This window comes from Notolepis coatsorum (genome assembly GCF_963971535.1).
Source record: "Notolepis coatsorum genome assembly, contig: SUPER_13_unloc_1, whole genome shotgun sequence".
NCBI classification, from domain to species: Eukaryota; Metazoa; Chordata; class Actinopteri; order Aulopiformes; family Paralepididae; genus Notolepis; species Notolepis coatsorum.
Genome location: NW_028174869.1, coordinates 1,397,417 through 1,412,227, shown reverse-complemented (window position 1 = coordinate 1,412,227; position 14,811 = coordinate 1,397,417). Strand labels below are relative to the sequence as shown.

The 14,811-nt window shown below is 41.8% G+C and overlaps 1 protein-coding gene across 1 annotated transcript in view; it reads left to right on the top strand.

The window, feature by feature from the left end:
* Positions 1-1,022: 1,022 nt before the first annotated feature.
* The window catches only part of LOC311239738 (uncharacterized protein), a gene marked incomplete at both ends in the record, with an annotated part of 42,062 nt that continues 28,273 nt past the window's right edge, over positions 1,023-14,811 (top strand). Inside the window, 4 exons of the mRNA XM_084338434.1 lie at positions 1,023-1,091; positions 10,909-11,064; positions 13,581-13,709; positions 14,250-14,370. Of these exons, the coding sequence (XP_084194560.1) occupies positions 1,023-1,091; positions 10,909-11,064; positions 13,581-13,709; positions 14,250-14,370 (475 nt within the window). The remainder of the gene's footprint in view (positions 1,092-10,908; positions 11,065-13,580; positions 13,710-14,249; positions 14,371-14,811) is intronic.

Genomic DNA, 14,811 nt, shown 5'->3' with positions numbered 1-14,811 from the left:
GGGCCCCTGTGTCTCTGTCCTCTCCTCTGTCTGTGTGTTCTGCTCCAGACCAGGGCCCCTGTGTCTCTGTCCTCTCCTCTGTCTGTGTGTTCTGCTCCAGACCAGGGCCCCTGTGTCTCTGTCCTCTCCTCTGTCTGTGTGTTCTGCTCCAGACCAGGGCCCCTGTGTCTCTGTCCTCTCCTCTGTCTGTGTGTTCTGCTCCAGACCAGGGCCCCTGTGTCTCTGTCCTCTCCTCTGTCTGTGTGTTCTGCTCCAGACCAGGGCCCCTGTGTCTCTGTCCTCTCCTCTGTCTGTGTGTTCTGCTCCAGACCAGGGCCCCTGTGGTCTCTGTCCTCTCCTCTGTCTGTGTTCTGCTCCAGACCAGGGCCCCTGTGTCTCTGTCCTCTCCTCTGTCTGTGTGTTCTGCTCCAGACCAGGGCCCCTGTGTCTCTGTCCTCTCCTGTCTGTGTGTTCTGCTCCAGACCAGGGCCCCTGTGTCTCTGTCCTCTCCTCTGTCTGTGTGTTCTGCTCCAGGGCCCCTGTGTCTCTGTCCTCTCCTCTGTCTGTGTGTTCTGCTCCAGGGCCCCTGTGTCTCTGTCCTCTCCTCTGTCTGTGTGTTCTGACTCCAGTGTGTCTCCTGTTGTTGTTGACTTGTAGTTGTTGTAGATACCTCCTCGTCTGCCCTCCCGACGCCGTCAGAGGAAGCGACCCCAACAACACAATGAGTCCTCTCTAAGCTGCGAGCCCACGGACACAACAACAACAACAACAACAACAACAACAACAACAACAACAACAACAACACAGTGTTTTCTGAAGCTCAGCTGTCGTCCACCTATTTAACAGGTAAGACGCTCTGTACTGAGTTGGTGAGTGTGTGTGTGTGTGTGTGTGTGTGTGTGTGTGTGTGTGTGTGTGTGTGTGTGTGTGTGTGTGTGTGTGTGTGTGTGTGTGTGTGTGTGCGCGTGTGCCAGTGTGACTCACCACTCACTCCTCTCTCCAATCAGATCGTGGTATTTTGACCCCTGACCCCAGAGAGCAGCATGACGTCCTCTATGCTCCGCAGGCAGCTGAAGAACCTGGTCCAGAACTACTCTGAGGCCGAGGTCGAGGTGAGGTCAAGGTGCTGGAGACTCAAGGAACTCTCTTATCCTTCTGTTGAGAGGAAGAGGAGGACATGTGATGATCTGACATACAACGTACCAATGTGCTCTGTGTCTCGAGAACACCTAGTGAACTACAGACACTATTATCACCCAGAGGAGAGCAGACCTCTAGTGAACTACAGACACTATTATTATCACCCAGAGGAGAGCAGACCCCTAGTGAACTACAGACACTATTATCACCCAGAGGAGAGCAGACCTCTAGTGAACTACAGACACTATTATCACCCAGAGGAGAGCAGACCTCTAGTGAACTACAGACACTATTATCACCCAGAGGAGAGCAGACCTCTAGTGAACTACAGACACTATTATCACCCAGAGGAGAGCAGACCTCTAGTGAACTACAGACACTATTATCACCCAGAGGAGAGCAGACCTCTAGTGAACTGCAGACACTATTATCACCCAGAGGAGAGCAGACCTCTAGTGAACTACAGACACTATTATCATCAAGAGCAGACCTCTAGTGAACTACAGACACTATTATCACCCAGAGGAGAGCAGACCTCTAGTGAACCACAGACACTATTATCACCCAGAGGAGAGCAGACCTCTAGTGAACTACAGACACTATTATCACCCAGAGGAGAGCAGACCTCTAGTGAACTACAGACACTATTATCACCCAGAGCAGACCTCTAGTGAACTGCAGACACTATTATCACCCAGAGGAGAACAGACCTCTAGTGAACTACAGACACTATTATCACCCAGAGGAGAGCAGACCTCTAGTGAACTGCAGACACTATTATCACCCAGAGGAGAGCAGACCTCTAGTGAACTACAGACACTATTATCACCCAGAGGAGAGCAGACCTCTAGTGAACTACAGACACTATCACCCAGAGGAGAGCAGACCTCTAGTGAACTACAGACACTATTATCACCCAGAGGAGAGCAGACCTCTAGTGAACTACAGACACTATTATCACCCAGAGGAGAGCAGACCTCTAGTGAACTACAGACACTATTATCACCCAGAGGAGAGCAGACCTCTAGTGAACTACAGACACTATTATCACCCAGAGCAGACCTCTAGTGCAGGGGTTCCCAAACTTTTCAGGCCGGGACCCAGAAAATAAGGCGTCAGAGAGCCGCGGCCCAATGCACATCGTCAGGCTTTTTTTTTTTTTTTTTTTTGCCAGCCAAATATCACTTCAATCCTATTAAGTTAGTTCAAGTTAGTTATTCATTTATATGTGCTATTTATGAGAGGGCTAACTTGTTGCAAAATAATAATGATAATAATAATAGCCTCATTAAAATACTATTGTTGCTTCGGTTGTTTTCAGCGTTTTATGTGCATAATCTGTTATTTAGTTTGAAATGTTCGTTGAAATAAGTCGATTTTTCGTTTTTGTTTATTTATTAAGTTAATATAAAACCATATAGTCACATTTTAGAATACAATAGAATAGAATTTTAGAATACAACTAGAAACACTGTCCTGGCCTGCTTCTTTGTATTTTATTTTTTTATTATTTTTTAAACAAACATATAAACAAACATGACAACACACGATAAGATATACAAGCATTAATTGTCAGGGCACATCCAATGAGATCACATTTTAGTTAGTTGTCTTATATAAGATATACCCCTAATACCTGTTATCTAAAAAAAAACCTACACACATATGCTCAGCTCGAACCCCCCCCTCCCGGACCCCACCTTGAGAAGTACCTCCACTATCCCTCGCACCTAACCAGACACTACCATTATAAGCTAGCTTTTATTCTCTCCACCACTTCTAACCACATTGACATTTTGGATTCATTGAGACCCAGAATTCTTGCTGTAGATATTTCATGGTAAATTACATCGAGATATGTAAGAAACCAAACTTTACGGCAAATTTTTTCCGGTTGAAACCAGCGTGATGCGATCAGCTTTTTGGCTACTGTGATACCCGATAAAACCAATCTCTTTAGCTGTGGATTCACTGCAAACTCAAAAACATCATTCAATAATAATACCGATGGGTGTACAGGTATATTCCAAGATACGAGTTTTGATATTTGTTGGGTCACATCTTTCCAGAATGCCTTAACTGGTGAGAAGTCCCAATACATGTGCATAAATGTCCCTTCGTCCCCATTTGCACATTGGGTGCATTTGGAGTCTTGTTTAAGCCCCATTCGGCACAGTCTTATAGGAGTCAAGTATGTCCTGTGAATATAGTTAAGATTGATTTGTTGATGATCCGGGTTCCTTGATGTAAGTCGGACATTTTCCCAGGCTCCTTGCCAATCAAAGTCATTTTCCAGGTCTGGTATATCCCTCCTCCAGACAGAGTCAAGTTGGAGGGTTTCATACGAGGACGTTAGTAATTGATGATAAAATTCTGAAACAAAACCTCTCGATGTCTCTCTTGCGTAGAATAATTTGTGGTATCTGTGGTGTTCAATTGGTCTGTCTAATGGAACACCGTGAGACTTCAAACATAGCTCTAACTGTTTGTGAAAAAGCCATGTGGACTTGGTGAGATTAAACTTTTTGCGTATTTCTTTATCACTACAAAAACCCTGTTTGTTAAAAACATCCCCTAATGAGTGTATGCCTTGCTCTTCCCATATAGGGAATCTTATAGGTCGTTTTCCAATTAAGAGTGCATTGTTATTGAATAAGGGAGTATGATCGTGCCATTTTTGTGGGTTAGGATTTTTTTTTTGTGATTCACGCCATATCCTGATCGCATGAGTAATTATGGGGCCAAATTTTCGTTCACAGTGCTTGATTGGTAGTTTAGTGTATGCTATGTCCTTCAGTCTATGTGGGGCTACTATGTTTTCTTCTATTTTTCTCCAGGATGCTAATGCTTGGGAGTCAAACCATGTTGTCAATGGACTTAATGTGTACGCCTTAAAATATAGGAAAAAATCTGGAAATGCCATGCCACCATCTGCTTTATTTCTCTGTGCGGTGGATCTTTTTATACGTGGTGGTTTGTTATTCCAAATAAATTTGTATGTGGAGGAGTGTAATCTTTTCCAGTAACCCTCTGGAGGGGGTAACGGTAGCATTGAACTGAAGAAGTTGATTTTAGGTAGTACATCCATCTTAACTATTGATATCCGTGCTTGTACTGTGTTTTTAAGTTTTGCCCATCTATCAAGGTCGTCTTTGATTTTGTTTTGGATTTTTGTGTAGTTGTGCTTCACCGTTTGTCTTATGGTAGGGAATATTTCCACTCCCAAGCATCTGAAATGTTTTACCATCGGTATCTGTCCTGGGAGGGTTGTATCTTTTTTTGCAGGGGTGTTAAGTGGAAGGAAAGCCGACTTCGGCCAATTTATCTTAAATCCCGATAAATCACCAAAGTCCTCAATCAACTTGAGCAGATGAGGCAATGTGGTGTTGGGGTTTTGCATGAACAATATTACATCGTCCGCATATAAACACATTTTTTGTTGTGTGCCCTTGATTACGATTGGTTCTATGGATTGGGATTGTCTTATATATTGTGCTAAAGGCTCTAATGATAGATTGAACAGTCCGGGACTAAGAGGACAACCCTGTCTGGCAGAGCGTGATACCGGAAATATCTGGGAGATGATTGTGCCTGTTGTAATCATGGCCGATGGGTCTTTGTATAATACTTTAATCATATCGATGAATCCTTTCCCTAACCCCATCCTTTCTAGCACTGCCCACAGATAAGACCATTCCAGCCTGTCAAAGGCCTTCATAGCATCCAGGGACAGCATCGCCTTAGGTATGGTGCCCTCCTTGTCGGCATCAAGTACGTGCAGTATACGTCTTATGTTCTCAGTGATCAGGCGGCCTCCTATGAAGCCAGTTTAGTCCGGGTGAACTAAAGACGTCATATGCTTTTGTAATCTGATGGCTAATACCTTAGAGTACAGTTTGATATCTGTTCCGAGGAGGCTTAAAGGTCTATAACTACCGCACTTGTTGGGGTCCTTGTCTTTTTTAAGGAGGACTGTTATGAGTGCAATATTGTCATTTTTATGGAAGTTCCCCTCCTTGACTGAGTATAAGATCATATTTAGTAATAAGGGGCCAATTATGTCCCAACAAGAAAGGTACATTTCTGATGGGAAACCGTCTCTTCCAGGAGCCTTACCACTTTTCATTGCGGTTATGGCCTTCTTGAGTTCCTCTAGTGTGATCGGTGTTTCTAACTGTTTAGCGTCATCCTCTGAAAGTTTAGGGAGAGTAATTTGATTAAGAAATGTGTCCATTTTGTTTTGATCGAAGGTCATTTCTGATTTATATAAGTCGGAGTAGAATACTTTGAATGTATCGTTTATTTTTACAGGATCTGTTACAAGTACTTGTTGTGCTCTAATGGTAGTTATATCTGCAAATGTTGCATTAATTCTTAATCGCATGGCTAATAGGTGGCTGGGTTTGGAACCATGGGAGTACTGCTGTTGTCTTGTGCTGCGTATTTGTATTTCCGATTGTTGTCTGTATATGGCATTGATCTCTATTTTTAGTACGTTAACTTGATTTTCTAGTCGAGTTGAGTTGTTGTATTTCAGAGAATTAAATAACGTTGAGTAAAGCGTTTCCAGCTCATCCAGTTTTGTGCTTTGATTCTTGCGCATTTTGGAGGAAAAGCTATCCGTGAAGTCTTTGATCATTCCCTTTACCGACATCCATATTATTCTGGGGTCTTGCACCGAGTTTGCATTCTCCCGTTGGAATACTATAAGAGCTTCTTTGAGTTGTGTAATGTATTCCTTGTTATTAAGCAGCAACGAGTTAAATCGCCATCTTGGGGCTCGGGAGGATAGTATACCAAATGTACCTTTAAGGAGTAAATAACAGTGATCTGATAGTGCGTTGGGTATCATTTCCACTTCATAATTATCAAATAGTCTCTGTGATGCAAAGACATAATCTATTCTGGATAGTGTATTATGTCTCGCAGATCGACAAGAGTACTTTCGGGTCGTGGGATTAAGTAACCGCCATAAGTCATTTACACCTGTAATCTTTGACCAATCCTTTAATGCCTTCAATGAATTCTTTTGTTCGCTGGAAAAGGCGAGGTAAGATTTGTCCATCCTTGGGTTCCAGATGGCATTAAAATCCGCTCCTATTATAAATGAGTAATCGGGAATGTCTAACATTGCATTGGTTAATGTAGTGAAGAAATCTTCTTCGTACAAATTTGGGGCGTATACCGCTATCAACGCTATTTTCCTGTTCTTATGTTCAATCTTAGCTATAGTTATCCGACCTTCTACATCAGACCATACTCCCTTTAGTACAATATTCAACTTACGTTTAACGACTATTACTACACCCCGAGTTCTCGTACCAATAGAGGAGTGACTGATATTATGGTATATGTTGTCCGCTAATTTATCTATGTCTTTCCCTAGAATGTGCGTTTCGCTTAGCAGAGCAATGTCCACATGTTCTTTTTTCATCAGTGTGAGCACGCTTTTGCGTTTGAGTTGGTTATTTATTCCCCCGGTGTTCCATATCATTATATTCAAACTAGCCATAGTCTATACATGTTGCATTGTAATTTTTGGTAATGCTTCTAGAGTGCGAGGCAATAATAGATATACATCCCACTAGTGAGGTCCCGTTGAGAGCCGAGCTTAAAAACATACATATATACAAATAAAAATCCCCTACCCTTCCCTCCCACCGAGAGTCGTACAGGATTGTGTTCCATGAACACAACCTTTGCGTATGACTCCCTCCCTTGCACCACCGGATATCCCAGAATGATCCAATTATCCTTAACATTCCTATGTATACCATAGGATCTAACACTCTAAATTCTACCATAAGTAGAATGTCGACTGTGGCTTGGCCACTTTCCCGTAAAAAATAAATAAATACAAATTTAAATGAGATAAACTAAAAATAAAGACCAAAAATAAGCTTCAATTGTCATCACTTACATTTTATATGAACTTGTGTAATTTATAGTAACCCATGAATAATATGAAGGTATTGAACTGAAGAGAGAGCCTCAATAAATCAGAGAGAGCGGATGAAAAAGAAAAAAACAAGTAAATGGAAGAGAACATTAACTTAGATCTTAAAAGAGCATTGCTATGCTTAAACATCTAAAGTATAAATTGGAGAAGTAGTGGAATTATTTCCCATTAATAAAAACAGTTTTTAAATACGTATATGCAGCATTTCCCCTGACCGGGGTGGGCGATGATCGTTGTGTAGAGTGATATTTCTGCCGGCCGGCTATGATGGCTCTGTGGTTCTGCATCTAGATAGCTGTTGATTATTCCCCTGAGGGGCTTCTGGTAGAGTGAATGACCACGTATTGCTGATATTCCAGAATGTTCCATATATCAAAGAATGCTTTGATGATCTAGATTATTCCAATATGTCATTTTTACATTGTTTGAATGTTCCAGTATGTTCTGGAGTGTTCCAATCTTGAATCCAATATGTCTGCAATAATATAAACACGTCGGGGAAAGCATTCAAAAACTCTGAGCACGTAGGTCTCTCTGTCCCAAATCCTCGGTTATTAAAGATTGCACTATATGGTGACCTTGCATAACTGAGATTAAAAGGCCATTTATACACTATTCTGCGTGTTGTTCAGACAAGAATTTGGCTGCATCTTCAGGCGAGTTGAGGAGAACCCTTGCTCCTTGTTTATCGACAATGCGAAGTATTGCAGGGTATAATAGTAGGGGTCTGTATTTCTCCAGGTATAGTTGAGACATCACCGTCTTGAACTTGGCACGCAGTTCCACTACATCACGACAATAATCTTCAAAGCAGTGTATTGGTACCTCCATGTATTTCAGATTGCCTTTCATCCTGCGAGTTTCACGAATAATAATTTCTTTTATTCTGACTTGGCGCAGTATAACCAATATCACTCTGGGCTTAGCGTTATTGCCAATGGAGCGGGTCCCCAATCTGAAGCACTGATCCACCTCCGGTATTTTAGGAAGGATCTCTGTTCCCAAGATTTTCTGTAATTCTGTGGCAAACTCTTCAGGGTTTGCACATCTCACTGATTCGTCCAGACCGACAATACGAATATTCAGCTTGCGTTTTTGATATTCCATCTAGAATATTTTGTCTTTCTGTTCTTCATTGATTCGCTTAAGCTCCAATGTTATTTCGCTGAGCTCCGTATTGATTTCTTTGTAGTTCCCCTTCATCTCAGCAGTTAGGTTAACTTTGTTAACCTCTACTTCATTGTAGATGCGAGTGAAATTGATTTCGTGGGCTTCCATTACTTTTTCCAGAGCCTCGGTGCGTTTAATCTGTGCGTCGGCGTCCGCTCTCAGCGCATCAATTTTGCCTTCAATAGATTCTTTAATATCATCTACTTTTTGAGTTATTATGCTAGTTATTGTCTTCCCCATTTCCTCCATTTTCCGGATGATATGTTCGGTATCTGCGGAGGTGTTTGATGGGGTTGAACTTGAAGCGGCCGCTGTCAAGTTTATATTTCCTGCTGTCCGCTGTACGAATCCTGATTCCTGCGGCGGGACCTCTTCGACTGGTTTTGCACTCGTTTTATCTCTCTTTGGTGACATCTCGATTCTTTTGGTCAATATAGTTAGTTGATAGTCTCAGTTGATATATGCGTCAAGTTTAAAACGCATTAATGGTATATAAATATGTTTTTCAAACGAAAAAAAAAATAACGGGTGAGCAGCTGTGTCACATGCGACCTACTCCATTCTAAAGCTAAACCGGAAGTCCTGGCCTGCTTCTAAGTTCAGTGGCCTGACAATTTTTTTTTTAATTTTTTTTAATTTTTTTTAAAATCATCTCGTGGCCCTCCCGTGGCTTCTCGCGGCCCACCTTTGGGTCGCGACCCCGACTTTGGGAACCACTGCTCTAGTGAACTGCAGACACTATTATCACATCATCATCATCTTCATCAGCTCTGCTACTGGGGTTTCTGGCAGCGATCTTTCAATTTTAATTGACTATGTATATTCACATGGTGGCCATTTTGATCGTATGTCATGCTCAGGATGGGACTTTCTTCCACCCTAAGGAATCCCACCCTGAGCATGCAAAATGGCTGCCGTGTGAATATGTTCAATTGTCGGTAGAGGAGTCAATATCCACTCTTTTGAGAGTCTAGAAATCATTCATTCATTCATACATTGTAGTGTCTAGATCCCATAGCCTGGAAGGACTTTTCCATGGGAATTCCATAACCGTAACCGTGCATCTTCACTGGCCTCACCATTCGATTACGATTCAGCTGTCCACGATTCGATTAGATTCTACGATGCATCTCGATGCAGCTCAATAATATATTACATCCTCAATTTTATAATCTATATTACTGCACATGGCTACTTTTTCAGTCAACGTGGTATTAATGCGTTAACGCCCAATTCTATTAACGCCACAATTTTTTTAACTCACGATTAACTTTTAAGAAAACAATTATTATAATTTTTTTTTTAACTTTATTTATTTATTTTTTACTAGACTTCACTTTTTTTATTGATGCTCTCATTGATACTATGTTTGTTTCTGAAGTGTGTGTGTGTGTGTGTGTTTGTGTGTGTGTGAGATATATTTAGAGAGAGAGGGGGGTGAGAGAGATGAGGAAGGGGCAAGAGAGAAAGAGAGCTGGGAGAGAGTGTGTGTGAGATATAGAGAGAGAGGGGGGTGTGTGTGATTACTCGGCCCTTATTTTCTTTTAAGTTATTTTGTGCATCACTCTGTTTTGAATTTGATGCAAATTTGCAATGCATGAGGGTCATCCTTTTGTGTTAAATGGCTGCATAAATCAAGCAAAAAATTCAAAATAAAGAATAGCCTGATGCTGTATTTTCTATGAGTTGAGTGGATGCATGACTAGAACACTAGCTTTAATAATACAACAATAATAATAATAATAATAATAATAATAATAATAATAATAATAATAATAATAATAATAATAATAATAATAATAATAATAATAATAATAATAATAATAATAATAATAATAATAATAATAATAATAATAAATAATAATAATAATAATAATAATAATAATATATTTGATTTGTAGGGCGCTTTATAGTTGTGGATCAAATCCCAAAGCGCTACATTGTAAAAGAAGATAAAGGCTAGCAAGAGAGTAATTATTACCGTACTTTTCGGACTATAAGCCGTGGCTTTTTCCCCATTTTTCGACCCTGCGGCTTATATAACGGTGTGGCTTATATGTGGACAAAACCCGAAAATCGAAATATTGCTTTTTTTACTGCATTGAAATGTTATTTATCTGTTCCCTTATTTGCTAAACTTAATACAACTTGTAAATGAGTTAATGTTATTTGTCCGACAGTATTGTGTCCCAATGGGAGTCATTCTCTGTAGAGGTGGGAACTTAAAGCTCAATATAAGAACGGCCATGCACCACCACTCACAGAATCGAGAAAGAGCAATCAATCTGTCAATCCTTTCCGTGTCCGGGCCGGGTGAGGTTTCCCGTGTTGAGTCAAATTAAGCCGCAGGCTCCACTCCTTACATATGGTAATTAAACATTAAAACACATGCGGCTTATAGTCCAGTGCGGCTTATATATGTACACATCATTCAATTTAGCTGCTGCGGCTTATAGTCAGGTGCGGCTTATAGTGCGAAAAGTACGGTATTATAATTTACATTTTAATAATCGATGTATGTTCTGTCACCGCGTCGATGCAGAATCGTCCGCATCGCGGTGCATCTTAGAGTCGAGAAACGTCCACCGCACCCCCTAACGACGTCAGACACCTTCACACCTTCATGCCGTGTTCCTCCGCTCCTCCTCGTCCTCCTCCAGGTGCGGGAGGCCACCTCCAACGACCCCTGGGGGCCCTCCAGCACGCAGATGGCCGACCTCTCGGACCTCACCTACAACGTGGTGGCCTGCAACGAGATCATGACCATGCTCTGGAAGCGACTCAAGGACGACAAGAACTGGAGACACATCCACAAGGTGAGGAGGACCATCATGTCTCTGTTAGTGGAGGAGACACATCCACCAGGTGAGGACCATCATGTCTCTGTTAGTGGAGGAGACACATCCACCAGGTGAGGACCATCATGTCCCTGTTAGTGGAGGAGACACATCCACCAGGTGAGGACCATCATGTCTCTGTTAGTGGAGGAGACACATCCACCAGGTGAGGACCATCATGTCTCTGTTAGTGGAGGAGACACATCCACCAGGTGAGGACCATCATGTCTCTGTTAGTGGAGGAGACACATCCACCAGGTGAGGACCATCATGTCTCTGTTAGTGGAGGAGACACATCCACCAGGTGAGGACCATCATGTCCCTGTTAGTGGAGACACATCCACCAGGTGAGGACCATCATGTCCCTGTTAGTGGAGGAGACACATCCACCAGGTGAGGACCATCATGTCTCTGTTAGTGGAGGAGACACATCCACCAGGTGAGGACCATCATGTCTCTGTTAGTGGAGGAGACACATCCACCAGGTGAGGACCATCATGTCTCTGTTAGTGGAGGAGACACATCCACCAGGTGAGGACCATCATGTCTCTGTTAGTGGAGGAGACACATCCACCAGGTGAGGACCATCATGTCTCTGTTAGTGGAGGAGACACATCCACCAGGTGAGGACCATCATGTCTCTGTTAGTGGAGGAGACACATCCACCAGGTGAGGACCATCATGTCTCTGTTAGTGGAGGAGACACATCCACCAGGTGAGGAAGACCATCATGTCTCTGTTAGTGGAGGAGACACATCCACCAGGTGAGGACCATCATGTCTCTGTTAGTGGAGGAGACACATCCACCAGGTGAGGACCATCATGTCTCTGTTAGTGGAGGAGACACATCCACCAGGTGAGGACCATCATGTCTCTGTTAGTGGAGGAGACACATCCACCAGGTGAGGACCATCATGTCTCTGTTAGTGGAGGAGACACATCCACCAGGTGAGGACCATCATGTCTCTGTTAGTTATTTTTTTTTGTTTGTTTTTTTGCGTTTTTCTTTTAGTTTGTAAATTTTTTTGCGTCCTTTTTTTTATTCTTTTTTTTTGCGTTTTTGTTTTCGTTCGTAAATTTTTTTGCTTTCTTTTTTTTTCTTCTTTTTTTCTTCTTTTTTTGTTCTTTTTTTGCGTTTTTGTTTTAGTTCGTAATTTTTTTTGCGTTCGTTTATTTCGTTTGTTTTTTTGCGTTTGTTTTTTCGTTCGTTTTTTTGCATTAGTTTTTTTGCGTTTTTGTTTTAGTTCGTAAATTTTTTTGCGTTCGTTTTTGCGTTCGTTTTTTCGTTCGTTTTTTTGCGTTTTTGTTTTAGTTCGTAAATTTTTTTGCTGTCGTTTTTTTTCGTTCGTTTTTTTGCGTTCTTTTTTTGCGTTTTCGTTTTAGTTCGTACATTTTTTTGCATTCTTTTTATTTGTTCTTTTTTTTGCGTTCTGTTTTTTTGTTCGTTTTTTTGCGTTTTTGTTTTAGTTCGTACATTTTTTTGCGTTCTTTTTTTTTGTTCTTTTTTGCGTTCTTTTTTTTTGTCCTTTTTTTGCGTTTTTGTTTTAGTTCGTAAATTTTTTTGCGTTCTTTTTTTTTTCTTTTTTTTGTTCGTTTTTTGGCGTTTTTGTTTTAGTTCGTAATTTTTTTTGCGTTCGTTTATTTCGTTTGTTTTTTTGCGTTTGTTTTTTCGTTCGTTTTTTTGCATTAGTTTTTTAGCGTTTTTGTTTTAGTTCGTAAATTTTTTTGCGTTCGTTTTTTCGTTCGTTTTTTTGCGTTTTTGTTTTAGTTCGTAAATTTTTTTGCTGTCGTTTTTTTTCGTTCGTTTTTTTGCGTTCTTTTTTTGCGTTTTCGTTTTAGTTCGTACATTTTTTTGCATTCTTTTTATTTGTTCTTTTTTTTGCGTTCTGTTTTTTTGTTCGTTTTTTTGCGTTTTTGTTTTAGTTCGTACATTTTTTTGCGTTCTTTTTTTTTGTTCTTTTTTGCGTTCTTTTTTTTTGTTCGTTTTTTGCGTTTTTGTTTTAGTTCGTACATTTTTTTGCGTTCGTTTCTTTCGTTTTTTTTTTTTGCGTTTTTGTTTTGTCTCCTTGTTAGTGGAGACACATCCACCAGGTGAGGACCATCATGTCTCTGTTAGTGGAGGAGACACATCCACCAGGTGAGGACCATCATGTCTCTGTTAGTGGAGGAGACACATCCACCAGGTGAGGACCATGTACCTGTTGCCTCTATACTTTAGGCAACTAGCTTGTCCTTCCGCGTTCCCGTTTTGCGCTCTGATTGGCCACGCACGTTTCTGGTCATGTGGACATGTGCGCCAATCGTGGGACGGCAAGTTTTTGCACGGTTAAGCTTAGGCGCTCTTTCGAAGTTGGTTAAGGTTAGAGTTTGTCTTTTAGACGCATGGCGATAGAACGCCAGGTAGTTTGCAGGCTGTTCGACGCGGAAATGGGCAAAGACACAGCTCGTCACGCTGTCTGGTGAACGATGAGGTTGTCGTCTTGTCTCCCCACCAGTCCCTCACCCTGCTGGAGTACCTGTTGAAGACCGGAGACGACAGAGTCCTTCTCAAGATGAAGGACAACGTCTACATCGCCAAGGCACTCGCAGAGTTCCGCTTTATGGACAAAGACGGCAAAGATATGGTGAGGCTTGCTTCCTGGTTGTATTTGTGTTGTAGTCGTGTTGTAATCATGTTTATTTTATTTTATTTTATTGATGGATTAAAAACACACAACAAGGATCCAAAGGATAACATGAGAAAGAGTAAGACCCTTATTTCCGTCATGGTCCCAGGGCTGTTAGGCCACAACAAAGACACAGCAATGACACAAAACACATACATTTAAAACATTAGAAGACTAACCTATAGCTAAAATGTTATATCACACAATAACTAAAAACTGATTGGAAACCCATTCAAACTATAGGGGGCTATTCTTCTATTCTGTCCATGAGCCACTTCCTGACGCTTCTCTTGAAGCTGTGGAGGCTCGAGCTCTGCTTGATGGGGATATGCAGCTTGTTCCAATCCTGGGCTCCAGAGAAAGTCAGGGAGCACTGGCCCAGTTGGGAAACGGAAAGAAGCAGTTGGTCAGCAGAGTTGACCTTGACCTCTGCTCCAGGGTGTGAGTTGACCTTGACCTCTGCTCCAGGGTGTGAGTTGACCTTGACCTCTGCTCCAGGGGGTGAATGTCAGAGAGAAGGCCAAGGTCGTCCTGCTCCTCATGGAGGACGATGAGAAGCTGAAGCAGGAGAGAGACTTCGCCATGAAGACCAGAGAGAAGACGTCCAAAGATGCTGCTGGTGAGTCATACCGCTTATCACCGCTATCTATCACCGCTATCACCCTTATCTATCACCGTTATCTATCACCGCTATCACCGCTATCTATCACCGTTATCTATCACCGTTATCTATCACCGCTATCACCGATATCTATCACCGCTATCTATCACCGTTATCTATCACCGTTATCTATCACCGATATCACCGCTATCTATCACCGCTATCTATCACCGCTATCTATCACCGCTATCTATCACCGGTATCACCGTTATCTATCACCGCTATCTATCACCGCTATCTATCACCGCTATCTATCACCGCTATCTATCACCGCTATCTATCACCGTTATCTATCACCGTTATCACCGCTATCTATCACCGCTATCTATCACCGTTATCTATCACCGTTATCTATCACCGTTATCTATCACCGCTATCACCGCTATCTATCACCGCTAT